Source organism: Brassica oleracea, chromosome C4 (genome assembly GCF_000695525.1).
Source record: "Brassica oleracea var. oleracea cultivar TO1000 chromosome C4, BOL, whole genome shotgun sequence".
NCBI lineage: Eukaryota > Viridiplantae > Streptophyta > Magnoliopsida > Brassicales > Brassicaceae > Brassica > Brassica oleracea.
Window position 1 is genome coordinate 43,161,939 of NC_027751.1, and position 27,109 is coordinate 43,189,047.

Here is a 27,109-nt window from a genome sequence, read left to right on the forward strand (position 1 = left end):
AATCCTAAACCCAAACCGTAAATCCTAAACCCAAAACCTATAACTAAACCCTAATCCTAGACCGAAAATCCAAACGGTAAACCCTAAACCCAAACCCCAAACTTAGATGCTATATGGTTTGGGTTAAGGTTTACGGTTTGAGTTTAGGGTCTAAGACTTGGGTTAGGGTATAGGATTTCGGTTTATAGTCTATTTTTTGGGTTTAAAGTATATAATTTGGGTTTAGGATCTAGGATTAGGGTTTATGGTATAGGGTTTGGGTTTAGGGGTTTGAATTTGAGTTTAGAATTTAGGGTATAGGGTTTAGAATTTAAGATTTAGGGTTTAAGGTTTCTCTGGAAACGTTAACGTCGTTAAAATTAGCGTTTTTATTTTTTGTAGCCATTTTTATTTAATTTAATGTTTTTTAGTTAATAATCTATGTGTCACTTTAAATAGTCCTAAAGGGTGGGGTGAATATGAACCTAAGTTCTGTTCTTTTAAGTATAAAGTTTTTTCGTAGTTTGTCAAAAGTCTACAAGAAAATATAACTAACTATATCGTTTTTTTAACTAACTATATCGTTGACCAAAAAAGACTACAAGAAAATATATAAATATATCATAGAAAATTTAACGGCCAACTGAAAACCTATATTCTATTTTCGTCGTATATATAAAGAGTATCAACGAAGCAAATAAAGAAAGATAAAAGAGTATTGCTAAGTGCTGACTATAGTTGACGTCTTTCTTTCGCCGCCTCTGACGCCGACGAGAGCCACCGCGAAAGATCAACAAACCGATGTCGCCGACGTCACAGTTTTCCTCACTGCCTAACGATATAGCGTGGCAAGTCTTAGCCCGCGTGCCGAAATGCAAATACCCACTCCTCGCTTGCGTCTCCAAGAACTTCACTTATCTCGTTCGTTCCCCGGAGATTCACAAGATTCGCTCTCTCCTCGGCAAAGATTCGCTCTACATCTCCTTCAGGAACAAAAACGATCGCTCCCAGAACCCGCGTTGGTACACTCTGCGCAGAGCTGAGAACAATCCGAGCGAGAACCAGTTCGTCGTCTCCGTCAACCTCGCGCTTCCTAATCATTACCATCGCATGCCCTCGATCGTCGCTCACGGTCCGGAGATTTTCTTTATCTGCGGCCCGTTCTTTCAGTCCCCAAGCTTTTGGGTCTTCGATTCTCGAACCGGCGAGCTTCGACGAGGACCGACCATGAACGCGAACCGAACGTACAAAAGCGTGGGAGTAGTCGGACGCAAGCTATACGTGGTCGGAGGAGTAAGATCTAACGAGAATGTTGCCGAGTCATTTGACCTAACGACGGAAACTTGGGAGCCAGCGCCGATCCCTAAGGAAGAAAAGACGTGGCTCGCGTCTGCCACGGTGTCGTTAGACAGGAAGGTGTGTGCGTTGATGCTCGTTGGAGCCTACACTGTTTGCTACGATACTGGGGATGGTTCTTGCGAGAGTTTTGCTTTGCCTGAAGATAAGTGGTGGAAAACGGGTGTTTGTGTGATGGAGAATGTGCTCTACGTTTATTACGCTAGATTCGGGTTGATGTGGTATGACACTGAGCTGAGGGTATGGAGAGTGGTGAATGGTTTGAGTGATGTCAAAAAGGTTCGATCCGTTGGGATGGCGGAATACTATGGAAAGGTGGCGCTTTTGTGGAAAGAACATGGTGGGTGCGGAAAGGAGATTTGGTGTAGAATGATTGCTATGGGTAAGTGTGAAGAAGGGGTCAAAGGGACTGCAGAATCGGCTCAACTTCTGGGGAGTGTCCCTGATGGTTACAGAATGGACAATTGTCTATCAGTTTCAGACTAAAGAGGATAGATTGGATAGGTTGAAGTAATTATTTTGATGTGTGGGCTATGCTATTCTGTTTACTAGTAATTTTGCCATCGTTGTACAAACTTCAAAAAGCATGTGGTGTTTGCACAAGTGTTATGTTGTTTCCAGTTTAAACAGGGCAGAGAACAAGACAATAAATGCGTTTGAATATGAATGAGGTTATACAGCCAGTTTGATTGTTTATAGCTTCTCCTAGGTCTTTTTAGCAGTAGTAGCATATCCAGGAAGATGGTTGATAAACTTATACTTTCACAAAAAAGTAAAAACGTATACTTTCACATTCATAGTAAATTATATTTTCCTTTTTTGCTCTTTGCTATGTGCTTCATCTTTATTATTCTCATGCTTTGAACAGGGCCTGATTGTACACTATACATTATAAACATAATATAGCGATGTCATTCTTATAAATAGAATGAAAAAACACATATTATCGGAAGCCCATATGTTGTGGACGTCGCCTCGCCTGTATATGTTGAGAGAAAGAAAAAAAATTATCCAGTTTGATGACAAATTGTCACGTTCACAAATCTGTACATGGCTATTTAAAAACAAAATTATATCTCGTTAAAAGAAAAAGGTTTATTTAACATTGGGCCCCAAAAGAAATATGCGGCAGGTAATGTCCAGCCCGCTTCCAAACCCAAAATCGGTTATAGTTGTTCTTGATATTAAAAGTGAAACACAAAGTCCGTAGTGAGGAAAACAAAGATCGTAAGAGAACTTCAACTTCTGCTGCCGAAGGAAACGATGTCGTTTTGGTCTCTTGTTCTCCCATCTTCTCCTTCTCTGTCTGCTAACCTCGTCAAGCCTCCTAATGGCTACGGAAGGCTCGATCGTTACCTCGTTCGAGCTTCTTCTTCCGATGTTCCAGATTTCCTCTCTGCGGATTGGTACAACTACGAATCAAATTTCATTGATCGAGCTTTACAAATTTCATTGATTTCATGTTGATTATTATTATTATCTGGTTTTACAGGCTGGAGAGTCGTAGGAAACGTCCTTTTGGCCCCAGACTTGATGTAAATGATACTTTTTTTTTTGTATAAAGCCAATCTTGGTTTGTCTCTCTGTTACAGTAGTGTATTGATTCGAGTTCTTAGATTGTTTTTTGTAATAGTTTAGTGCGGAAGATGCTGTTCGACATCAGCTTGATGCATTGAAGTATAACGACCATCCTCGCTATGATTATGGCATCGAGGTCATGTACCGGGTAAAAAAAACCATCCTTTGATGCTTTTCTCAATTATAATTTTATTACAGCTTTTGATGATCTTTTGTCGGAAAATTGTAAAAAAAAAAAAAAAAAAAAAAAACAGTTTGCTGGATTTGACCCGTTTGAGAGATCCACCTATTTCGGTCCTTTCTTTGATCTAGGACAGGTTACTTACTTACTTTTCAACACTTCATATCGTTCTTTGGCTACTACTAGCTTATTGGTTGTTGTTGAATGCAGTTTGAAAGGTTTCGGCGTATTTTTCACCACTCGTCTTACCGTGTGTTGCTTGGTCACAAGGATAGAAAGATCTTAAGCAGTTTACTCGTTGAAGAGGTATAATCACTTCTCTTTCTTTGAAGATATTTTACATGAATCTTGATTTCCTCTCTTTGAAGTTTTGATAAACTGGTGGTATTATACAGAACCGTTTCAAGCAGAGGATTTGGATTCAAGGAACTCGGCCTGAGGAAGAAGAGATTTTTGAATTCACTATGTTCCAGGTTGATTCCTATATCCCTATAAGAGTTTTGAATGGTTACATACTACGTGAATTTGTGATCTGATTGTATATGAATTATTGAATTTGATTTGTGTGTCAATGGCAGCGGATAGGCGGTTCATGGGATGGTTATTGGTTGACTGAGAGCTTGCTTCATGATGGAGATGTGTTTTCAGGAGGGATGGCTTACTGATTCAATTGCCTTGAGCTTCGTTTCCTTTTCAAATTATCGATATTCCGTCGGTCAGGTCATATACGTAAATATTGAGACACAACTCTGTAAGCTTATGTTAAATATTATACGCAATTAGTAACACATGTTTTTGTCTAAGAAAGCTGTTTTGTTAAACAAAACGAATATAGTAGCTTCTTATAAAGTTGGCAATACCGTTTTCTTAAGTTTAATATTTGCGTTTTATCATCCTACTTCCTAAGCAAATTAAGGAAATATCATCTCACCTCCGCACAAACCATTCTCTTCTCTGTTCATAAAATTTTGGTATCAGATATTGTAATTTATTTTATTATCATATAAATACCTAAAGAATTAAGGAATAACATCTCACATTTGCACAAATTATTCTCTATTCTTAAAAAAGTTTAGTATCAGATATTGTAGTTTTAATTTAATTTTATTATTATATAAATAAAGCATTTTCAATTAGCAGAATTGTAGATATTATGGTTCTACTTCTACATAGTCAACAACAAGAGGCTGACTTGGGCCGCCCTGCGTCCGTCCTCCTTGGGCAGAACCAGGATAAGCTGTACTAAACAAAGGTTGTGAAATCTAAATAAAATTTGGAGTGTAATAAGATTTGGGCTTTGTTTCTGGACTGACAATGGTCACAAATCCAAATGATATGAGTAAGAAGTACTTGTAGTTTTTCTTCTGTACTACATGCATGTACTGCTTTCTCTATCCAACAGAGTACTACTCCAACACACAACACTGAACACTTCCAAACATATGGTAGGAAATAAAATTGTATAAAAAGGACAGTACAAAAAGAGACAAAATCTAAAGGGCCCAGACGAAAACTAATCCAGCAAATAAATATACTTACGAACTAATCAACTATTTCAACATCTACAGTCACTTGATTAAATTTCTTTTAGTTCATTTTTTAGAATATTATATTAAATTAAATTTTGTAAACCCGAAAATAAAATTTTGGTCAATAATATGCAAATAAGACTTTTATTTATTGAAAAAAGTTTTCGTGTGTATTACAGTTTGTATCTAACTACTTTTTACACGTGCCTAACACTTACGCGTACACGTAATAAACTTCCAATTTACATGGAGAAACAAGCAGCCTTACTGGCGCGTGTCACCACCGCACCGACCGGCGGTGCGTCACGCTTACCAAGTCCGGCTAACTCCAAACGCCGACGACTCGACGGACGAGGAAGATTCTCTGGTACGATGGTCTCGAGTGAGTTCTGAAGCCAAGGAGGACAAGCCCTCTTGTCACTCCACCTCCACGGCGCCGTCTCTTTGATCACCGTCGGTTTTACAACTGCCGCTTCCACCAACGGCACGTTACTGATCTGAATAGCGCCGATCACAACAGTCGCTGCCAAGGCCATGGGAAGGGAACACTTGTTCTTCCGTGGCTCGGTTTCATCCTCTGTTCTCCTCCTGAATTCGTGATAATTAATTGGTGAATCCAAGAATGAAAATGAGCTTTTAAATTTTATTTTGTTGGTGTTACAAAATAAATAAATTATTTTGTTGAATAAAAGAGATACCGAGAGATCCGTGACGTTGTCTTGAGTCGTTGAGAAGATGATTGCGCAGAGTTGGAATCTAGGAGAGGAAGATTCAGACAACAGCTTATTCTCCCTGCCATTGTTTTTCCTCTGTTTTCCTCTTTTTCCCTTTTGAGTTCGCCGAATGCTCTCCCTCGTATATAAATAATTTTACTACAGTTTTGAATAAAAAATATTTTCTGTTATTTTTAATAAAAAACCATCAACAAAAAATTGCGACCAAAACATTTCAATTAAAAATTTGATACTGAAATTTCTTCAACCGTCTACAAAATAGCTCTATAAAAATTAAGCGTTTTAAAATATCAGAATACATATTGAAAAAATGAAATAATTTCTTATTAAAAACTCTAATTTTTAATGAAAAACATCTTAACTAAAAATAATTTTTGTGAAATTGTCAACTAAAATATTAATGAAAAGTACATTATAATTACTTGTTAATAATTTAACCCTACATTCTATAATATTGTTAACTTTTAGTTGATGTCAAACATTTGATTAAATTAAAAATAACATGATTTTTTTTTTTGAAACACATAAAAATGATCATTATTTATTTTTTATAATCAAATGTTTGACATCAACTAAAAGTTAACAATATTGTTAATAACGAATGATTATATAATATTTATGGGTTATTAGTATTTTATTAATAGTTTTGGACTTAGTATAAAAAGATGAAAAATGTAGGATAATTAATAAAAATTTTAAATATTATTTTATGTTTAAAATTTTTAGAATGTCTATTGATTAGGTGGCAGGTTAAGCAGAGGAAAACTATACAGGACTCCTTCCGGTTTTAATATAAGTAGTTTTAAAATTGTACACATAAATTAAGAAATTATTAATTTTTTATATTTTTTAAACAAAAACATCATTAATTATTTACCTAATTATAAATCAACTAATAATAAAATATAATGTATATTATCATTGATCAATATAACATTAAGTGTTAATAAATTTTACATAAAAAACCGAAAATTTCATATAATTTTAAACATAAAAATTTCTCTAAAACGGACTTATATTATACATTATACGGAGAGAGTATTATATAATAGATTAGACAACTCCCGCACATGTAAGTTGTTTTAGGGTTTTCTTCTTTCACTATAACACCGCCACTCGTCCTTTGGATAACACAGTAATGACAGATCTCTCTGCTGATCGCAGCCTCTAATCTCTCTACCTCCGTTATCGCCGATCAGGTATACATACATACATACATACATACATACACCTCCGACATTGAAATAGTTAACACTGTCTCTGTCTAATCGTTCCGAGGAATCATTGGGAGTAGAAACTTGGATATTCATAACCTCCGCCTCTCATTTTTATTTTATTTGCAGCCTTCTTTGCCTTACATTGCTTTCGCCTGTTATGTCCAACAATGTCTTGCCTCAGCCTTTGCCTGTTAGTACACAAATGGGTCCATGCGTTGGTGTGTCTACTCCGGAAGTGAGATTCTTGTCAGAACCAAACTGTAACTATCAAGAAGCTCAGATCTCTGTGAGGCAGGATTGTAATGTAATGATGCAGTCATCGTTTGTGCCTAATGGTGCTATTGTAGGATCCGTGGATACAGCCCAGTTACATGGTAAGCGAAAGACACTGTCGCAGGCTATGTCTCATCCTCAACCATTGGCTGTGCAAAATAAACGGATGGTACCGAACCGAGCATGTACGTCTGAGCTAAATAAAGGTCCCAAGTCGGTGCAGTCAGCTCCTAAAACACAGTATTTGCCTGCTTCATCATTTCTTACTTCTTCTTGTAATAAACCTGGGAAGCCAACTACAACGAGGAAACAAGTTTCACAGCCGCTGAAACCTCAGAACGAGTCTTGTAATATTGTGAGGTCTAAAATGAGAGAATCGTTAGCAAGTGCACTGGCAATGGTGAAGTGCCAAAAGGAAGCTACCAAGGAGTCAGAAAGGACTTTAACTAATTCTGTGGAAGGTCTTGTTAGTGAGCCAGAGTCAGCCGCTTCTGGAGTTGATGTGATGGTGTCTATTGGGAGCCTCAATGTTCAGACAGTGTTACCGGAGATTTTGACCATCGCCAAGACAAGTGATACCGAAGACTTTACTGCACAAGAGCCCTTTCCGAAAGCCAATGTTTCATATACCGACAGTGAGTTTACAAAAGATTATCTTTTGCAAGGGAATGATGACCTCTCTTGGGCTCTTGAGTCAGATATAGAGTTCACAGAAAATTGTCAAAATGAAATGATTGGAGCAAAGGCTAATGTGAGTCAGGAAAAGTTGTTGCTGGATCCAAAAGTTTTGGCGTTTAAAATAGAAGCAGAGCTCTTCAAGTTATTTGGCGGTGTGAATAAGAAGTACAAAGAGAAAGGAAGGTCACTCTTATTCAATTTGAAAGACAAGAGTAATCCTAAGCTCAGGGAAAAGGTTATGTACGGAGAAATTGCAGCAGAGCGGTTGTGTTCAATGTCAGCTGAGGAGCTTGCTTCAAAGGAATTGGCAGAGTGGCGGCAAGCCAAAGCAGAAGAGATGGCTCAGATGGTTGTTCTTCAGGACACAGAGGTGGATATCAGAAGCTTGGTGAGGAAAACACACAAAGGAGAGTTCCAAGTGGAAGTCGAGCCAATGGATAGTGGCTCAGTGGAGATCTCTGTGGGATCGAGTTCGCTTAACTGGTCTCGACCAAAGAATATCAAGAAGAAAAAACTTGGTGGAGTCAAGAATGAGTTGAACAACTCTAGTGGGGGCCCTGCGCTAATTAACGGTGTCAGGGTAGATGATGTGATGCAGGCTGCAACTGGATCTCTTCCTCCAATTGTTTCTCTTGATGAATTCATGTCATCCATAGATTCAGAATCTCCATCTGAGTCTTCAGACATTGGGAAAGGACCTTTCGTTTCAGATTATAATGATGCAGAGGCTAATAATGATCTTGGTACGTCACCAGTTAAGGCTAAGAGTGATGACTTAGTATCCTCAATGCCTCATTCTGATTTGAAATCTGTTTCCATACCTGCGGGTGAACGTCTATGGGAAGGTGCACTCCAGTTGAGTGTTTCTTCTGTGATCTCTGTCATCGGCATTCTGAAAAGGTTTGTAATCAAATCAATGGTTCTATTAGTGCTAGCAAACCTAGCTCAGTATTTCGTTTCATCTACATCTATTTGGGTTTGCATATTTTAAACGTTTTCTTTAATCTGATATCAAAGACTCTTAAGATGTTATAAGTTTCTCATTGCGTTTGTGCATCCATAGAGATTTATTCGTATTATAGGACACTTTATTTACGTTAAAGTTTGTACACTCACTAATGTCATATTTTGCTAATCTGATATTTTCTCTGGACAGTGGCGAAAAGACTACTACAGAAGAGTGGCCTATGTTGCTTGAGATCAAGGGTAGAGTCCGATTAGATGCATTTGAGAAGTTTGTTCGAGAGCTCCCAAATTCCAGGAGTCGTGCTGTAATGGTATTATTTTGCTACTTGCAATTTTCACATTCATTGCTTGAAGCCTTGAAAGCTGTCTACTTGGCTAAATTAATCCAACATATCTAGGACTTGTTTCCCAGTAGCTGTCATGTGTCCTTATATATAAACCTTACTTTTATGTTACAGTTTATGTGTTTCGTCTGCAAAGAAGAGTGCTCCAAGACAGAACAAGAAACCATTTCTGAGGTATGTACTTGGTAGTTAACTAAATTTTTGTGTAGGAGTGTGTTATCCTGATTAACTGATCCAGAAAAACTGAACTGAATTCATATAAACAAATCAATAGTAGAATAGGTTTTAGTTTTACTTGGTTAATGTTACCTAGACCCGGTTTGAAGACCTTAGTTCCTGTAGTATACGTGGAACTCGAACCTAAACCCGGTTTGAAGACCTTAGTTCCTGTAGTATATAGCAAAATCAATATTCTTTACTTGGTTATGTTACTGTCTTCAGTGGTAACAGTTATGTGAAATGTGGGTATTGCAATTATGCAGGTGGTGGATTCATACTGTAAAGATGAGAGAGTGGGTTTCGCTGAACCGGTTTCAGGAGTTGAGCTTTACCTTTGCCCAACACGTGGCAGCAGAACCACCGAGATTTTAAGCAATATTGTTCCAAGAAACCAACTAGATTTCTTGAAGTCTTTAGATGATGATGGTCTTATAGGTGTTGTTGTATGGAGAAGACCACAATTAAAAAAACCACCACTATCTTACTCTCATCACAAGAACCACGGTTCTTCGTTAACTACACTTAATACGTCTCGTTACGGTAACATGCCACAGGTCAACAACCATGATGATGGTGGTGATGTGCCGCCGGGGTTTGGTCCAATGGCCGTGGCTAGGGATGATGATGATGACTTGCCTGAATTTAACTATTTGTCTCGTGGAGATGTTGTCATGAACCGGACTAGCCGGTCCGATTCTGTAAGAGATCTAATTCATAAATATGGAAAATCTGAACCTTTGTGGAATCAAGGTTATAATAATAATTGCGACAATGGCATACTACCAGAATGGAAGTCTCAACCAAACCCAGCGAACGTAAATGGTGGCTCAATGGTTAGACCACGTAGTGAGTGGTGGACTCATCAGGCTGGAGGGTATTAAATGACTTCTTATCCAAATTTTGAAACTTTGTTTGTTTCTTTTGTAATGTAGATGCTCCTTAAAACTGAGTGCTTTTAATTTTTATCAAGATCTTTGAATTTTGCGTTCTTAATAGGCCTGAAAGTCAACTCATTTGTTTTTTTTCTTGTGTGTTAATTAGTAAAAGAAATTTGATGGAAAAAAGTGGACCATGTACTGAATGTAAACCGATACAGAGTGTATCATATACAGTATTATATATATACTAATATTTAATTATATTAGAAACAATATTTTCTGAGTTTCTTACCCAAAAGGATTACCCTTGTAATAAATGTTGAGAAAACTAAATATACAACTAAGAAAACTAAGGAAATAGTTTTCAAAAGCGCTCTCTTTGTAAGATTTACTGTACATATTGTTCATAAAAATATATGTGATCTTTAACCATCGACTATGAGTATGTATAAACCCTTAATCAAGATTTACAGTTATCTCTATCCTTTTTCTCTAGTTTCTGTTCAGAAATGGCTGCCAAAAAAGATGACTTCTCTGTCAAGAAAATCTCTCCAAAGCTCGGTGGAGAAAGAGGAATTCGAAACCCTAACGGCCCAACTTCTTCACATGACCTCGTCGAACAAATGGAGTTCCTTTACGTAGAAGTAATCAAAGCCATCAACAACTCTATCGTAGCAGAGTAGCAGACACATATAACCCCATCGTGGAAATCACTCTCGGAAACTACAAATCATCCACCAAAACTCTAAAACTTGGACCAAACATGGAGTGGAATCAAGTATTCGCTTTCGACAAAACAAAAGGGGATGTCTTGTCGGTTACGCTAAAGGACGGTCGACGGGAGAACGGTACCGTGATAGGCAAGCAAAACTTTAAGGTAGCCGCTGATATTCCATTTAGGGTTCCTCCCGATGCAAGAATTGCGTCACAGTGGTACTCTATGACTAACATGGAACTGATGATGTCGGTTTGGTTCGGCACACAAGCCGACGAGGTTTATCCACGAGCATGGTTCTCGGACGCTTCTGATGTTAGCGCTAGTTGCGTGAGCAACACGCGACCTAAACTATACCTAGCTCCAAGGCTATGTTAGACCATCAGCATTAAAATCCTTACGTAAGAGGCTTGCCTTCGCCTTTCTTTTTTAAAATTTTTTTTTTTAATTAAAATTCTTCTAAGAGACTTCATTAGAGTCAGCGATAATGCTGCTCTTACAACATCCACATCAATGAACCACCTTTTAGGGTTTATCTTTTCAACTTTTTATTATTAAATTTTTTTTTTATTATTTAAAAAAAAAAAAATTAGACTAATTCCGGGCCGCCACGACACGTGTGGCCCGCGCTACAGTAATGAATTTTAGGAGAGAAGGGTTCAGTCCAGAGAGCTTTAGACCATCAGCATTAGTGAACCCCATGGAAGGGGTTCACAAAGCATTTTTTTATTATTATTTTTTTTTTCTGTTTGATTTTTGTTTTAAAAAAAAAATATATATATTAATAGGACCAAGTGATAATCCGGGTTCACTGGAGTGAACTCCCAAGAGACAGGTTCATAACTTTTGTTTATTTTAATATATTTTTTTTTTTGAAAACTGTGTGAATGCTGATGCCCTTACGTTAGGGTTACGATTGTTTCAGGTCACGATTTGATTTGTAACGATGTAAAGAGAACACCTTCGGTTTACGTGAGAGCAACTCTCGGTGATGTCGAACTATACACCGAGGTTTCTTTAGGTTCGAACCCGTCGTGGAATCAAGATCTCATCTTTGTTGCATCTGAGCCGTTAGATGAAACTGTCTACATAACCCTATTCGATAAAGTCAACGGCCAACCCCACGATGACGAGTGCATAAGGTTATTAGAGAAGAAGCTCTCTGAGATGACTGCGGTTAAAGTCCCTGGATCCGCACCAGCCTTGTTCTACGACATTGAACCGCCGGTTAAGGTGGAACCGGCTGGCGATTCGAGGCGGTTTTCTAGCAGAATCAAGATGAAACTGGCCACTGATCAAGCGTATCACGTATTCGACGAATGCATCCAATACTCTAGCGATTATCGAGCTTTCGCTAAAGGGCTATGGCCCGATTTGCTCGGGAAGCTAGAGATTGGTATCTTGGGTGCTACTGGTTTACAACCAATGAAAGAGTGGAGAGATGGAAGGAGGAGTACTGACGCTTACGTCGTGGCTAAGTACGGGAAAAAATGGGCTAGGACTCGAACCGTGGTCGGTAGCTTTTCGCCGAAGTGGAACGAACAGTACTCGTGGGATGTTTACGATAAATGCACCACCGTTACATTCGGAATCTTCGATAATAACCAACTCGCTGTCTAGTAACAACAACTTGGATGGTCTTATTGGAAAAGTAAGGATTCCACTGACGTCACTCGAGTGGGACAGGGTCTACACTTGTTCATGTCCGATTCTGGTTCTAAGGGAAGATGGGTTAAAGAAAACGGGGGAGCTTCAGCTCGCGATTCGTTTACTTTGTGTAGCGAACCCGTACGTGCGAGCTACGTCTCCTTTCAGATGGATGCTACCGAAAGCCCACTACAAACCTCCGATGTCGATGGTTCAGACAGAGGATCTGCGATGGCAGGCTATTCGTTTGAACTGTTTGAATCTGGCGAGGGCGGAGCCGCCGTTACGAAAGGAGGTCGTTTTGGATATGCTTAGGCCGACGAATAAGAGTTTCAGTATGAGAATCACCAACGCTAACTTGGAGAGGCTTCGTAGAGCCGCTCGGATGTTTAATTGGTGCGTTTGGATGAAGGAAACGGTCAGATCAACGACGGATTTTCGTCCGAAAATCATCGCGTGTGTCGCAAGTTTAGTGGTTGTGTTTGGTTGGTGGTACTGGATCTTGTGCCTTGCGGTTTGGCCTGTGGTTCCGGTTTACCTTGCGGTTATATCTCTTCTGGAAATCTTCAGACTCTCGAGGCGAGAGTTCAACAGGTTGGTGCTTGGGGTCGACGCTCGTCCCCCTCCTCCTTTGGTTCCCCTCGATTTGAAGCTCTGGGGCCTCGACTCGCCCGACCTAGACGAGTTAGCCGAAGAGTTCGACACGTTTCCGTCGTCGGTGGTCGATGTGAACGTTCTTAGGATGAGGTACGATAGGTTGAGGAGGGAGATGGGGGAGAATGTGATGTTACTACTCGGTGACGTTGCTTCGCAATGCGAACGGCTTTGCGCGCTCTTGTCGTTGCTTGACAGTCCACTAGCTTGGATTTGCTTCTCGCTTGGATGTTATGCGATGGTGGTCTTGGTCTACGTGTTTTGGGATCACGTGATTTTTTTTCAGAAGTTTCTGTTTATCTGCTTTGTCGTCCGTTGGGTTAACTTCCAGTGTTTTCGCAACGATTTGCCCGGTGGTATCAGCAACTTCTTCAGAAGATTGCCCACCAATGAAGGTCCCATGTTCTGAATGAATAAATCTCAATACGTTTTAGTAATAGAAATTTTTAGTTCCAAAATCTTTGGTCTCTTCATTTTTATTTTTCGGACTCTATCTATCTGTTGGAAACATGACATAATTTAGTATTTACTTTGGATTAATCACGTTATTAGCATTTGTAATTAGGCAACATTCATAAGACTAAATTAGAAAATTCATTAATGATATTGCCTTTTAGAAAATTCATTTACCATTTTTTTCTCTGTTTTGTAAACCTTTGTAAACTGGGATATTTCATAATTTTGTATGCCCTAACAATTAACATGTACAACGTAATTTTTTACAGACTAGAAAAAGCAAAAACAATGAAACAACCTAACCAAATAATAAAATAATTTACCTGTCAATAACAAATGCTAATAACCAAATTTCACTACAACCTTGCAGAGTCCCTTCCTTTTCAACAAACGGCTTCATCCATGTACCAGAGGAAGGCAAAAGCTTTTTAGTCTTGTGAGGTTGCAGAGTATTCAAAAAGCAACCGTTTTGAAGGCGCAGATTGAAGGAGGACACGCAAGCGGCTCGTGAGCTTATAAATCAATGTCCATTGCATCGCCATCTCAGAATCTTTCATCTGTCTTACCACAGAGGCCTGTTGATAAAAGACAACAAGAGTAAAGGTTTTGCTTGTCATATGAAAAAGAAACAAAAATTATTTATATGTTTATAAGCCTCTGACCTGAAGACGCTTTCCGAGCTGTACTTCGACTTCAGTTCCAAAGGAGATATTGCTGGCTAGAGACTTGAGAGGATCGACGGTTGGATCAACAGAGAGTAAACTTGGGATCTGTGGGGCATAAACCAACCTCCACCTCGCCTGACCAAACTCTCCTTTCCCTTCTATCCTTGGCATCAAGGCATCAAGCGTCGCGGTTGCAAGTTTCTTGAATGCAAGTTGCCCATCTCCTTCTAAGATGGATTCTGCTAATTGGCTCTCAAACACTTTTGCAGCCTGTGAGAAGTGATATTGTAAAACAAAGGATTCAATCAAGAAAAACACTTGGAAAACATTTTGACTTTCAGATTTACCTCGGATGGTGAGAGAGCATCCTGTTCCACAGAACGAGTTGAAGTCACCACAAGTTTGTCCTGCCAATTGCTGGCACGGCTTTGGATCCTGAATTGCCATTCTGAACCAACTAAAGCTAAATCTAACAGAGGATCTAGTCCATGCTCAGGCTCAAACTTTGCAACATTGAGGTGCTCCCTTTTCAAGCGTACCTGTGTTTTAGAAAACAAAATAGATAAGAGAGAGCTTGTGTCATCAACCTATGCAAGAAAAGATCGAAACAGAGATTAGACAAAAACCTGAGTAGCCACAAGATTGACATCTCCATTCTCGAATGTGAGGATACCCTTTGGTTTTAGATATTTGGGATGAGCCATGCCATCAAGCTCAAGCTCACCACTAATAGCAAAATTAAGGATTAAAGGATACACTATCCTCAACTCTGGTCCTAAAACAAGTTTCAGATCACTCAGACGGATATCCATATTTGGTTTCATCCTCACTTCTTCAATCTCCTTTTCAACAGCATTTGATTCACCTGCTACCACCAAAACAAGCATCAGAGATGATTTCCAAAATTTTACCCTACAAACTCCAAAATAGATTATTTTGCTAGTAGAGGAGGCATATAAGTTGTTACCAGTTGTCTGGGAGAACTTCATCCTTGACGAAGCCGGTTCTGTACCAAAGAATCGAGCAAAATATCGAGAAGCAACTGCTTGATTAATAGAAGCACCTGGAATCCTTGATTGATTGGCTGCCAATCTATTCAGCGGGGCAGCTCCTCCACCCTTATCATGAGGTAGATAAGCTTCCCCATGGCTTAATTTAATGTTTCCTGATATAGTTGGCTGCAACATTGATCCACTAATCTGTAGCTGAGTATCAACCTGACCACTGAGAAGAGTAAAGAATATAAATCAACTTAAACTGATCCGGGAATAATTATATATATTAAGATTATGTACTACAAGCTCGAAATGATTCGAGTACCTTAAGAAATTCTTTGCTCGTACTTCTAGAACTTCACATTTGAGCTCTATGCTATCACCACTAGATGCTTCATTTGACCTAAGGGGAAGGTTTCCTTTAACAACCAGCTTTCCCCTTCGACTCACCCTGCTTTCCAATGAGGTTATACACAGCCTGTTTGATTTAACATGTAAGGTCCCACCAAAGTTTGTGAGAGGTTTACGGAGCACAGGTGAAGATATAGACGCCCTGTGGAATGATGCAGACCCATCAAGAATTGGATTCCCCACTGTTCCACCGACCTGCTCAGCACATGGAAGATTAATCTAACTATCTACTGATGTAAAGATAACAAAAAGCACAGGCAACAAACCTGGAGCCTGATATCAGCATTGCCTTGAAGCCAATTTGCATAAGGGGATATGGCTGTCAACAATGTCATTCCCCCATCCTTGATGTCTGCCTCCAATCTAACTTCTCCTGCATCTAAAATGTTCCAATTTAAACCCTTGAGAGACTCTGCAAGTTGGCTGTCCCATCCCTCTTCACTCCTCTCCCTTGAGGTTCTCTTCTCGTCATCTTCCTTTTCCTTCGCCCAGCTAGGGACTTTCACTGCACCGCCTTTATCAGTTTCTCTGTCTTCCCCCTCAGAGATGTCTTTCTGTGAGAAGCTAACGGGAACACTCCCTTGTATATGCACATGACCGTTTTGGACAAATGGTTCGAAGTTGGAGTTGAATAGAAAACGGCTGTTGGATGTCAGAGACGCAAAAACTTCAGCTCGTCCAAGGTCTATACCGCCAACTGCGCCATCCAATAATCTGACTTGTACATCGCATTCTGGTTTCTCAAGACTCCCTCTAAGGTCTCCTTCCATGTGCAAAATGCCTTTGATTGGTGATAAGAGTTGCCTCAAAGAGTGCACAAGATCGCTAGCTGACGATTCAACAACCTCAACCAAGGTAGGTATCAAACTAACAGGGAAATTCAGAACAGCAAAATGAAGATTCGTTTTTGGCCCCAGTAAGGTCCCATCTGCATGCAGTGTAGCGTTTCCTTTTTGAATAAGCATCTCCTTAAGGCGTAAACCATCATCATTGCTATATGAGCCAGTTGCCAGAACACGCTGTGTTTTGTAAGTTCCCCACTCCCAATCATCTCCATGGAAGTCAAATTCGGCCTGATTTCAAGAGGAAATAGGTTAAAACCTAATTGGGCCTTTACCCTTCCATTATAAAAACAAGATGACAGTATTAGTTTTGTACCAAGGTGTCTCCATTGCCTCCTCCACTAGCATCTAGCGAGCCATGCCAATGACCTTTGAGTTCAGCTAAACCTGGAAGACTTAGATCTTCAAGAATGACTTCACTTGCTGGAGTATAATACCCACGTATCTCCTGATTACAAGGAATCGTGAAATTTAGGAGAAAAAAAAGAGAGTAGCTTAATGCACCTACACAGTTTTATTGTCAGCCCTAAGTTACTTTCAAATGGAAGAAATACACCATATTTGGTACATTACCTCAAGCAAGTCTCGAAGATTGTCAGCTTGTACACAGAGCTTTTGCACACTTTGAATAAAAAGATCCTGCCACACCAACCAAGAAACCTCATAATCAGAGTAAAAAGAAAACATATTTGTGGAGTAGACGAACATGAACATGCTCATACAGGTTGAGTTTTTACCGAATTAGCATTTTAGAAGCACTTGATTTAGTAAAAACGTTGGCAAACCTTAGATCTAGAGAGGACAGCTGGATCTGTACTTCTTGAAAGAAGCCTTGCAAGAGGAAGCATCTCAGCAACCTCTGCCTTAGGCACTTCAAGTCTCATTCTCCATCTTCCCACGGAAGATATAACACTTCCTAGATGTCCAGTCATGGCTCTCATTAAGAAACTGCCAGCTTCCTTCTGACCAAGGTCTCGGTCACGTGAGCCTGGTAATACATATTCACCTTGAAGCTCATAACGGCTATTGCTTTGTTCTAGTATAGTTTTCTCGACAGTGATCTTCAAGAAGAAACATGACAAGGATAAGAAGACATATCATAATGCACATTTCTCATATAGCCTTCACAGCTAAGAGATTTTATCAATTATGTACGGCTTAATCTCACTACAAATTTTAGTTCTCTGAAGAACATGAAACACTTAAAACAAGGTGTAAATCATAAAGATGAAAAGGCTTAATATAGTTACGACCTTCTAGGCAAATGATGTACTGTGAGATTATTAACTAGACATCAGTGGTGATTATTCTCTAGATTTCTTAAGAACTAAACCATAAGAAGAGGGATCTGTAGGGTTGTAATACATACCACATCACCGCTCCATCTTACTGCAACGTCTAAAGCTTCACCTAGCACTCCGCTAAATTTTGGCCGAAGTACAGACAACAAGCCATGTCCCCTTCGCTTCTGAAGATTTAGTTGAATCTCTGCCTGCAAGTAAAATGGAAAGTAAGATATTATTGATAGTTTCTAAAAAGCTGATTTTCTAAGTTAACACTAATCTCATAGCACATAATGAATTATTCGAATGTGCTTACTCTTTGAATCACCCCTCTCAGCGAGGCCAACTCCATCTCATCAAGTGGAAAGTGGCGTATCTGCAACCATGCATGTGAACAAAAATGTAAACCATCTGCTGCTGATCCTCTATTTTGCTATAAATAATCAAACAAAACATATAGTTCACACAAGACAAGAGAATGCAATACCTCCAAAGTAGCGGACTGTTGTGGTTGATAACAAGCGTTAGCTCTTAGTTGTCCCTTTTGCAGAGAAAAAGAGAGCAACTTTCCACTTTGTACATTATCCTCCGAATTAGGCTGTAGTGGACCTACAAAGTCTAGTGTAAGACTTTCATCTGGCCGCCCCACAGCATCAAGCTAGATATGCAACAATACTAAAAATATTAGTATAAACATCATGGGTTAAACTATCTTACTAAAAATCTGTTTAGAACACTGTTCAAATAAGATAGATGAGACATACTGACACAATTTTGACAAGATAGCCTTAATGACTTTAATAAAAAGACAATGAACTGAAGCAAAAGGCTTCAACAATTAAAGTTCTACTACTGCTACTTGTGTTACTGATACTGATGATACACCAAAAGTAAGAAAGCAGGTGATTACCTTGACATGATCACGAGAAACGCTCAAACGTCCAGCCAGTTGGGGGGCCAAAATCAACTGATTCAGCTTGAGACTTGAGATGGAAATTTCACCAACGAGGCTTGAAACTGCAGCTGCATCTTCACTTTTTTCTGACTCAGCGTCTCCATCATCTGTTGTACTGTGTCGTTTTATCTTCCCCATGAATTTGATCCTTCCTGTAGCTTTTAAATGCGTAGGTCTTGGCGAATCAAATGGATAGGAAGGGACCAAACTGAAGAACTCAAAATTTCGCATACGCAAATCCAAATCCAGGCCCTCAACAACAAACGGCATGACGGTCTCCCCTTGAGTGAAGTCTTGGTGAGACAAGCACTGGTCTCGGTATGAGGTATCTAGTTTTGTGTATAGATCAAAAGCAACAGATGATGAATTAACGATGATGTTATCATGTGATATCACAATATCTCCCCGAGCATCAGTTAAGGAGCCATCAGCTTTGGGTGCGGCCCATTTGATGTCAAATCTCCTGCACCCCAAAATTTAGATAACGCAAGTAAGACAAGCACAAAACATGAGTGAACACTAACCATAGCCCAACAGAAAGGCAAGAGAATCTTACGGTTTCAAGAGGGCCCCAGAAAGTTTTGTCTCCCCAGTTAAATCACCTAACTTCAGCATCCCAGGATTAAGATATTCAGGCATATAACGATGCAAAACCTTATCAAATGATACATTGCCTGAAAAGTTCACATCCAGTGCTGTATCATCTACCTCCCCCTGTACACATATATACCATTTCAGTAACAAAAATAAAAACAGAAACGCAAAAACAAAACTAGTACTCCATAGCATACAAATTGCTAAATAAGAGGTGACAAAATGAAGATATGGGATGTAGAAATGCTATACATAATGTCCCTCAGATGGATCTAATAAAACAACATCTTAAGAAAGTTAATTAAACTATTACTTAAAGGGAAATAGCAAGTAGATGAGGGCTAGTAAATACCGCATACCTCTGGACAGATCCAAGCATTCCCTGCTCCACGAATCTCACCACCATCAACAAGGGTAGCTCTAATACCATATAAATCAGCAACCTATCAAATGAAATAAGCTAATGTGAGAATATTCAAGAAATTTTAGACATAGACTGCTTCACGGAGGTGGAAACAGAAAGTACTTACACAGTTGTCAGAGTTGAACGTGAAATTAGCTGAAAGATACGAAAACGGAACACGGTCAAAGGCTGCAACTGCACCAGCTTCCTTGTTTTTCAGCATTGACTCATATGCCACAGATGCAGGGAGATCTGGAGACAGATAAGCTATCTTCCTAGAGACCATACAACTCCCCACAAAAACGGGAGCATCAAGCGGGCCTTGACAGTTGAATACAGCTGTTACAGAACCAGCCAGCTGCAGTCCAAGATGGTACAAGGAATTGGCACAAGATAAATGAGTCACGAAGCAAAAACAGAAAGAAAAGAAAATAAAGAAAAGGGTAGACAAATGGTGAAGTATAACAGAACATGCACAAGGAAGAATGAATGATACCGGGAAAAACAAGGGCTTCATCTTGAACGTTTTCATCAAAGCATTAATTTCCACATAAGGAACCTGAAACAAAACATGAACAATGAACACTTTTGACGGGAAAAAACAAACAAATCAAACATTAAGATCAGGAAAGTCATCCTATGTAGCTAAATAGTTTCATATAGTCTTAGACTAGTGATCCAGATCAGGGGTTTACATAACATATGCTACCTGACACATCAGATGAAACTCCCCATCATCAGGATGAATACCGAAATCTCCAGAAGCCTCCAAGGGAACCTTTCCAAACCAACCACTAGTATTATGAAGGAAAATGCGTTGGCCGCGGAACGACAAGCTGGCTGAGACATCCTGCAAAAAAACAAAATGAGATTATATAAGGTAATAGGTAGATTGAGTCAACAAATAAAACCTTGGACTGGCATCATATCTGAACAATTACATGGAAAGACACATATCATAGATCTGTTCTAGCGGACAGGAAGTATATTACAAAGACATGAGAAGGCATACTCAGAAAATACTTAAAAATCAAGACTTACAGAAAACGAAGAAGGTGCATCATATATATGGAAGCCTAGTCCTGTGACATCAAGTTGTCCATGTAGATTCGGAAATATTTCCCCTCTAGACATACACAGATGAACCTGCAATGCAAGAGAAGACAGTTAGGGGAAGGAAACCTAAGGGTGAAACATATTTATTTCAGAAGTTTGCTCAGAATCTGTCACAGTTTATCATGCATATACACTCCACCAATAGTTGTTCTCTACCCGGCTTGTGACAATGAAATGGCTAACTAATAAGTAGAGATATTGTTACAAGGAAACTACTACAGAAAAAAATGAAAAGGCAAAAACCATGAATCATTAGAAGATGATAAAACTTTATTTTACTAAGATGGAACAGAGTGGACATTAGAAAAGCACCTCACCAGTAGCTCTTCCCTTCGACCACTCAATTGGGATCTCTAGAATTCTTTCAAAAATCTGCATAGATGCAGAACAGAGAGATAAGTCAACCATTGCAATTGATACCATACACAACTCATCTATTCAACCTGATGCCTTACCGGGACAAAGAAGTTGGCAACCTTTAAGTTTGCATGCCAGTTCTGTTCCACAGTATCAACAAAAACATCAACAGACAAGAGTCCACCATCTTCAGATGTTACTTCTGACCTCCACATACTACAGTTTCCACCGAGTTGAACGTACACACGACCATAGTGATTCTGAAACTTAACATGCCCATGGATGTTCCTCATTTCTCTACATAATAAATGTTGTTTATCAAAATCAGTCACTTGTTAAGACCTCTACTTCTCTCAGGTTGCAATAAGTAATCAATGAGAAACAAAACAATACTAATCTCATGAACATTACAGTTATAAAGATAGATGAACGTTACCTGGGCTCTGTATCGCCATAAGCTAGTAGAATAAGTGTCCCACCTTTAAACTGCACAGAATCAAGCATAAATGGTAGTGTCTTCTCATCAGAAACATCATTCAACTGAGAAGCCTTGTCAGCAGCATCACCCGTTAACTTCTTAGACGAACCATTTAAAAAATTAAACACCGCTTCTTTCAATTTCATGTTCCACGGCCAAGTAGGACGCAAATGATTTGCTACAGGCTGATGATGCTCATGCTTTTTGAAAGAAAAGTCACGAGGTTGGTTTCCACTTCGATTACCATGTGAATTCTGATTCACAACATTCATGGATGTATCTCCTCTTTGACTGCGTGAAGTCTCAGATTCAGTAGAGCTTCGTTCAGTTTGTAAGAGTCCACAGAGTCTATCAACAGTCATAAGGAATGGATCACATGATACAGTGAATCTGTCCAACGTTGTAGCCTTGGGCCCTTCTCCCCACCCATCCAAACCATTAGATAATGAATGCTCCCCATAAGGCACATGGTAATCATACTGATTACTAGTTTCTCTCTCACCTTTGGCTAGAAGCATATCCAAACTCAACTCGTCAGACCTTTGCTGCGATAGGCCGTGGAAATAAGACAGAGCCGCTGAAGCACTCCGCTCAAGAATCCGTTTCTTGGCGCTTACATCAGACATTGAGCTATTGTGTGATCTTGAATTCCACTTGAATTTATACTTCCTCGGCCCCTTTAACATTTTGGACAAGAACTTGAGCCCTGAGCCAGGGATCTTTACCCCAAACGATTTCTCCAACTCAGAGTGCTTCACATCGTAATCAGCTCCTGTGTCCATGCAATGCTGATCCGCAGAATGCATAACATTCTCATCATTGCAAGTAAAAGAGTTCAAATTCGCTATCTCACTCAAACGCCTATTGTGCTTCAGCGCATCATCTTTACCTTGAGAGGAAGAATCTTTACACGGAACAACATAGCCCATCTCCGCAGCTTTCCTCGCATCGCTATCTCTTTCACTATCCCAACGGATCCCTGATTCCTCCCTGGAGACTCTCCGAGTTTTAGTGCGAGAATCAATCCCTTCTTCAGAGGACAAACGACTCTGCAGACTAGCTTCGGAGAAAGGTATCCCTAACCACGTGAAGTCTTTCTTCTGCGCAACCAAGACTGTCGGATTGTTCAGAATGGCATCAACCACGATCTTCCCCGTCCTCAAGCTAGCGAAAGGACGGACGCAGAGCTTCATAGTGGGAACCTCACCGCAAGAGAACTCTTCCTCGTGAGGCCCAGCCGAGCAGGCCTCAAGAGTTATGCACAGCGGCGAAACTCTTCTAACCTTACCGAAATCAACCTCGCGCTGTATACTCTCACTAACCATAGAGCAAACAGAGGGTAAAAGCTTAGTCTCCACAAAGGTGCGAGCTTTGTTTTGTCCGTACCAGACCAGCAAACAAACACCAGAGATCACAGCGAAGAAAACAGAACACCTGAGGAAAAACAAACCTTCTTCCCAAACGGGTGCCAAAGACTTAACCAAACCCCTGCTTCTAACAAAAGGCTCTTTCAGACACTTAACCTCCATCACCATCCTAGACTTGCTCAAAAGCTCTACATTTCTCCCACAGAAGCGAGAGAACTTGGCTAACCAATCGTTCTTATTCTTCTTATTCTCTGAGGAGATGCTACCACGCTTGCCGCGGAACGCTCTTCTACCACCATCAAAAGCATTGATTTTGCGGCGAGGAAGAGGAAGGGGAGTGCCAAGAAAAGGGCTTTGCAATCTCAGGCTCATTATCTGTCTTTGGGGACCAAGAAGTCGTGAGCTCTCTTAGTCCCCGAAAGATTCAGAATTTAAGACAACCCACGTTCCGGAATCCCGACATGAATTGAATGATGAGGCAAGACAGGTTCTTTGCGTGTGTGGACTGCACAAGTGTCTTAGATAATTGGGGTTTCAGAACTCTATTCAATCCCAGTGATAGAATTTTTGCGGTAAGGGATACAAATAGGATTATCAGAGACTAAAATCGAAGAAACTTGAGAGAGAGATAGAGAGAGAGAGAGAGAGAGGGGAAGGAATAACAAACGGCGTTTTGGAACTCATACATCATATCATATAAACAAAAAAGCATATCATATCATATCATATGTCTCATCTACTGATAATATAGCAAATCCCAATTAATTCTAAAGTTCATGAATTCCAACTAAGTTAAAAGGTTTTATCTTCATTTTAAAAGTTGTAACTACTCGTATAAATATCTTTACAAAATAACTACATTTCAATTGAAAGAATGTGACTATTTAAAAATATATTTAAATTAAAAAGTTGTGAATATTCATATAAATATTATTACTAATTAATTACAATAGTTGTGAATTCCAATTAAACTAAAAGATTTTATCTTCATTTTAAAAGTTGTATCTACTCACATAAGTATATTTATGAAATAATAACTAATTTTAAATTGAAAAAATATGACTATTTAAATTAAAAAATTGTGACTAATTATATAAGCATCATTTCAAAAAGAAAAACCTTTACATTGAAAAGATGTGACTATTTAAGTAGATCTTTGAAAATCTATAAATAGTTTATGTTTATGCCTTTCACAAAATAAAAAAAATTATTATTAATTATATCAGTTATTTTTATTAATTAATCTATTATTAATAGATATAACTGACTTAATTGTGAAAAGATGCAACTGTTAAAAATCAAATATTCATCACCAAAAGGTGCATCTAATAGTTATGAAGATTGATATGAAAAGTTATGTCTGTTGCTTATGTCTATTCATTCTATATATATATATATAGTGTGTGTTGTACAACACTTGATCTTAAATCTCATTCTTTTCAAAGACATTTTGTATCTTATATATTAAAACAGAAGTCACAACCTTGATTCATGTGTGATTTTTTAAAAAATTGACGTAATGTACTTATTAGTAGAAATTCATGTTACATTTATCATATTAATTGTTTTATCATTTATCTTCAAATTAATGTCACCTAAAATCTCACATTACCAACTCATCTTTTATTAATCGTGATGACTTTGCTTTATTATAAATGACCATACATTTTCTGTTACTAAGGGTATACATTAGTTCATAAGTCTTATTTCACGTGTCTCTGTAGTTTTCATTAAATACTTAATCGTGTACTATATTTAACCATATACATATGAACGTATCTCATGGCCATAACTTCTATGACAATGCTTGACCAAACTAACTTTGTTACTAACATCGTTACGATGCTCTTTGAATTTATTGTTGCACTTGTGGTGGCCTTATTTGAGTTATTGTTATATGATCTTTATTTTTTTATATACTGAAACACATACATCATTTGGAGAAGATGAAGTTGGTTGTATTCAAAATAATAAAACATCAAATATGGGTATATTCATTTAACATCAACAATATTTGTTGTTTGTCACAAAAATCATATATAAATGGTATAATCCTATAATTCTTTTATTGTAACATTATTGGAAAACAATCAGCATAATATCAAGGAAAAATCTATTCTAATATTAAATAATATAATTCAAAAAGTTACTACTCAAATTACAGGTATATTATTTGTCCGCAACTATATTGGTCGTAGATTTAAAAATTTCACTAAACTTAAAGTGATGGAGTCCACCGGTAGTTACTAGAAAATAGTTTCATCTCACCATTAATTTGTATGTATATTATATCATGAACATTTTTCAATTTAACATATTAAAAACATATATCAATGTTTTTCGTTTAATATTCAATAGTAATAATGTTCAAATATTAGTGTAGATGAATATTTTAATATGTTTGTAAATACAAATAAAATTACTAAATAATAAAATATTTATTTATATTACTTATAATTTTAATTAAAAATTACAGGTAATATTTTATTTCAAAAAATATAAATACAAATAATATTCAAATTTGTTGAACTTTGCATATATTAGTGAGCAAATCTAATAAGATAAATATATAAGTCACAATTACATGTAATAGTTCGAAACAATTAATTGAATAGACAAACATGCACACTATAAAATTATTGTATCAAAAAAAGTTATATAAACTTTAAATATATGATTAAACTTTAAATATATGATTAATTAATAAAAAATATATACAAATAATAATGTAATAACAGATGTATATGTTTATAAAGTGAATATAAACACCCGCATGGTTGTGCGGATCGAAATCTAGTTTCTTGTTTAATATATGTGTAAACGTCAGTAAACGTTATTCACCAGCGGAAGAGATTGATCGTTCAAGTTAATAATTTGCCTTCAAAAGTACCAAGAGTGTCTAATACTTATATGCATCAGCAAAGATCAAAGATCCATTATTCCACTATTTTTCAACGAAGAAGGTTATTTTACATTCATATTTTTAATATACTGCTTACATATTTAATATTCAAACTATTTGAATATATAGATTTAAATATTTATTTATGTAAGGAATTCGTCATCATCCCCTGTTTATGATATACAATTATTTTACTCTCATATATAGTAGACTGATCGATATTCATTTCTTATATTTTAATTTTAAACGCTTGAACGTTAAAACATTTTACGACTATTTTTACCCTCATATATATATATATATATATATATTAAATCAATCAATATTTATTCCCTATATGTTAATTTTAAACGTTTGAAACAATTATATTCGATGGCCACTAATTATGTCGGTAGATACAATGATGGTTATTTGTGATTAAAAATAAAATAAAAATATTTTTTTTTTCTTATAACTTCTCAAAAATTATTTATTTGTTTTCATATGTTTTGGGATAGAGATTAAAATGATGGAAGGGTTTTCAATGCTGTTTCAAGGATGGGATCCGGGTATTCCCGGGGATTCAAGGACTCGATCGGGTGTTTATCGGAAAGATACGATCATAAGGATATGGATTCCAAAAGGAATCTTGGAAAAAAGGTTAATTGGGGATTTGCAAGGGTTTATTCAGGTCGGGACTGGCAGGATTCGGGATTCACCAAGCTCTTCGAAAGGGATGTGGAATCCAGAGGATCTTGTACAAGATATTCGAGGTACGGTTTTCGTTATCATCAACGCGAGACCTCCCTCGATTGTTTTAGAGATTTGGGTTAATCAGATCCGAATGATTCATTATGATGAGGGGATTATTGGGTTACTGTATTTGATTTTTGGTGGTTTTTTGGAAAGTTTGGCTGGTTTTGTTGAATCTGAGATTTTTATTTTTCGAATCACTGATGGAGGATATTGCATTCATGGTTTGGATTCTTTACGTGGGGTTGTGGGTTGTGGGAGCCAATATAAAAGAGGCCGTGAGAGTATTGAGGGTAGCATCATACCTTCCAATCTATTCTTGCAAAAGTTTAACAATCTTATCTGTTTTCTTCTGGTTTTGGTGAGGATGACTCAAAGTCAGCTTCTTGGGAATGGCGATGAAATGAAGAATGGCGAAGGAAACCGAAAACGACTGAATATTTCCGATAACTCTGACCTGATTAAGAGTTATTCCAAGACCTTGATAGGGAGGTACATGAACCCGATGGAGCAAGACGTCAAAGCGCTTTTGGTTACTGGTGTAGTTTTACTTGAGTTTTGCTATCACTTCAGGTTATATAATGGGAACATTGGTGTAGGAGTTT

At 38.0% G+C, this 27,109-nt stretch overlaps 6 protein-coding genes and 1 pseudogene across 9 annotated transcripts in view; 5 read left to right on the plus strand and 2 right to left on the minus strand.

Moving 5' to 3' along the window:
* Window positions 1-722: 722 nt before the first annotated feature.
* Window positions 723-1,960, plus strand: LOC106341182 (F-box/kelch-repeat protein At2g44700-like). Its single transcript, XM_013779994.1, has one exon. The coding sequence runs from the start codon at window positions 781-783 to the stop codon at window positions 1,819-1,821; it is 1,041 nt and encodes a 346-aa protein (XP_013635448.1). The 5' UTR covers window positions 723-780; the 3' UTR covers window positions 1,822-1,960.
* A 575-nt stretch (window positions 1,961-2,535) lies between these two features.
* On the plus strand, window positions 2,536-3,965 carry LOC106339757. 3 transcript variants are annotated; one of them, XM_013778622.1, is made up of 7 exons: window positions 2,536-2,741; window positions 2,828-2,870; window positions 2,969-3,061; window positions 3,168-3,230; window positions 3,305-3,400; window positions 3,490-3,567; window positions 3,673-3,965. In XM_013778622.1, the coding sequence occupies exons 1-7, from the start codon at window positions 2,599-2,601 to the stop codon at window positions 3,757-3,759; spliced, it is 603 nt and encodes a 200-aa protein (XP_013634076.1). In that variant the 5' UTR covers window positions 2,536-2,598; the 3' UTR covers window positions 3,760-3,965. The 3 variants fall into 3 exon arrangements, with proteins under 3 accessions (XP_013634076.1, XP_013634077.1, XP_013634078.1); XM_013778624.1 differs by having other exon boundaries at window positions 2,539-2,741; window positions 2,974-3,061; XM_013778623.1 differs by lacking the exon at window positions 3,168-3,230.
* Window positions 3,966-4,753: 788 nt separating this feature from the next.
* LOC106340498 lies at window positions 4,754-5,470 on the minus strand. The gene is made up of 2 exons (XM_013779369.1): window positions 5,322-5,470; window positions 4,754-5,211 (listed from the first exon to the last, which is right to left on the minus strand). Exons 1-2 carry the CDS (start codon window positions 5,420-5,422, stop codon window positions 4,866-4,868), a joined length of 447 nt encoding a protein of 148 aa, XP_013634823.1. The 5' UTR covers window positions 5,423-5,470; the 3' UTR covers window positions 4,754-4,865.
* Window positions 5,471-6,429: 959 nt separating this feature from the next.
* Window positions 6,430-10,042, plus strand: LOC106336803. The gene is made up of 5 exons (XM_013775743.1): window positions 6,430-6,556; window positions 6,701-8,425; window positions 8,682-8,802; window positions 8,950-9,009; window positions 9,318-10,042. Exons 2-5 carry the CDS (start codon window positions 6,732-6,734, stop codon window positions 9,933-9,935), a joined length of 2,493 nt encoding a protein of 830 aa, XP_013631197.1. The 5' UTR covers window positions 6,430-6,556; window positions 6,701-6,731; the 3' UTR covers window positions 9,936-10,042.
* A 399-nt stretch (window positions 10,043-10,441) lies between these two features.
* On the plus strand, window positions 10,442-13,357 carry LOC106338960 (annotated as a pseudogene).
* Window positions 13,358-13,607: 250 nt separating this feature from the next.
* LOC106341807 lies at window positions 13,608-23,544 on the minus strand. Of its 2 annotated transcripts, none has more exons than XM_013780531.1 (23): window positions 21,462-23,544; window positions 21,124-21,322; window positions 20,981-21,040; window positions 20,594-20,698; window positions 20,262-20,402; window positions 20,049-20,111; window positions 19,680-19,910; window positions 19,509-19,592; window positions 19,112-19,269; window positions 18,511-19,018; window positions 18,088-18,258; window positions 17,917-17,976; window positions 17,687-17,809; window positions 17,103-17,378; window positions 16,891-16,956; window positions 16,634-16,765; window positions 15,742-16,548; window positions 15,390-15,670; window positions 15,037-15,293; window positions 14,696-14,937; window positions 14,417-14,608; window positions 14,067-14,339; window positions 13,608-13,979 (listed from the first exon to the last, which is right to left on the minus strand). In XM_013780531.1, the coding sequence occupies exons 1-23, from the start codon at window positions 23,240-23,242 to the stop codon at window positions 13,833-13,835; spliced, it is 6,357 nt and encodes a 2,118-aa protein (XP_013635985.1). In that variant the 5' UTR covers window positions 23,243-23,544; the 3' UTR covers window positions 13,608-13,832. The 2 variants fall into 2 exon arrangements, with proteins under 2 accessions (XP_013635985.1, XP_013635986.1); XM_013780532.1 differs by having other exon boundaries at window positions 14,696-14,934; window positions 21,462-23,242.
* Window positions 23,545-26,240: 2,696 nt separating this feature from the next.
* The window catches only part of LOC106338961, a 1,940-nt gene continuing 1,071 nt past the window's right edge, over window positions 26,241-27,109 (plus strand). The window contains exons 1-2 of the mRNA XM_013777813.1: window positions 26,241-26,524; window positions 26,871-27,105. Coding sequence (XP_013633267.1) covers window positions 26,310-26,524; window positions 26,871-27,105 — 450 coding nt within the window. The 5' untranslated portion in view covers window positions 26,241-26,309. The remainder of the gene's footprint in view (window positions 26,525-26,870; window positions 27,106-27,109) is intronic.

What these genes read in the sequence shown, in the direction of transcription:
- LOC106341807 (XM_013780531.1), bottom strand. Translation starts at nt 23,242, where the DNA reads ATGAGCCTGAGATTGCAAAGCCCTTTTCTTGGCACTCCCCTTCCTCTT. An exon ending in CGTTCAACTCTGACAACTGT is followed by an intron (nt 19,593 to 19,679) that starts GTAAGTACTTTC and finishes TTCATTTGATAG; the next exon opens with GTTGCTGATTTATATGGTAT. An exon ending in CGAGCAAAGAATTTCTTAAG is followed by an intron (nt 15,294 to 15,389) that starts GTACTCGAATCA and finishes TACTCTTCTCAG; the next exon opens with TGGTCAGGTTGATACTCAGC.
- LOC106339757 (XM_013778622.1), top strand. Translation starts at nt 2,599, where the DNA reads ATGTCGTTTTGGTCTCTTGTTCTCCCATCTTCTCCTTCTCTGTCTGCT. An exon ending in CTTTCTTTGATCTAGGACAG is followed by an intron (nt 3,231 to 3,304) that starts GTTACTTACTTA and finishes TGTTGAATGCAG; the next exon opens with TTTGAAAGGTTTCGGCGTAT. An exon ending in GCAGTTTACTCGTTGAAGAG is followed by an intron (nt 3,401 to 3,489) that starts GTATAATCACTT and finishes GGTATTATACAG; the next exon opens with AACCGTTTCAAGCAGAGGAT.
- LOC106336803 (XM_013775743.1), top strand. Translation starts at nt 6,732, where the DNA reads ATGTCCAACAATGTCTTGCCTCAGCCTTTGCCTGTTAGTACACAAATG. An exon ending in GTCATCGGCATTCTGAAAAG is followed by an intron (nt 8,426 to 8,681) that starts GTTTGTAATCAA and finishes TTCTCTGGACAG; the next exon opens with TGGCGAAAAGACTACTACAG. An exon ending in AACAAGAAACCATTTCTGAG is followed by an intron (nt 9,010 to 9,317) that starts GTATGTACTTGG and finishes GCAATTATGCAG; the next exon opens with GTGGTGGATTCATACTGTAA.
- LOC106341182 (XM_013779994.1), top strand. Translation starts at nt 781, where the DNA reads ATGTCGCCGACGTCACAGTTTTCCTCACTGCCTAACGATATAGCGTGG.
- LOC106340498 (XM_013779369.1), bottom strand. Translation starts at nt 5,422, where the DNA reads ATGGCAGGGAGAATAAGCTGTTGTCTGAATCTTCCTCTCCTAGATTCC. An exon ending in ACAACGTCACGGATCTCTCG is followed by an intron (nt 5,212 to 5,321) that starts GTATCTCTTTTA and finishes TCACGAATTCAG; the next exon opens with GAGGAGAACAGAGGATGAAA.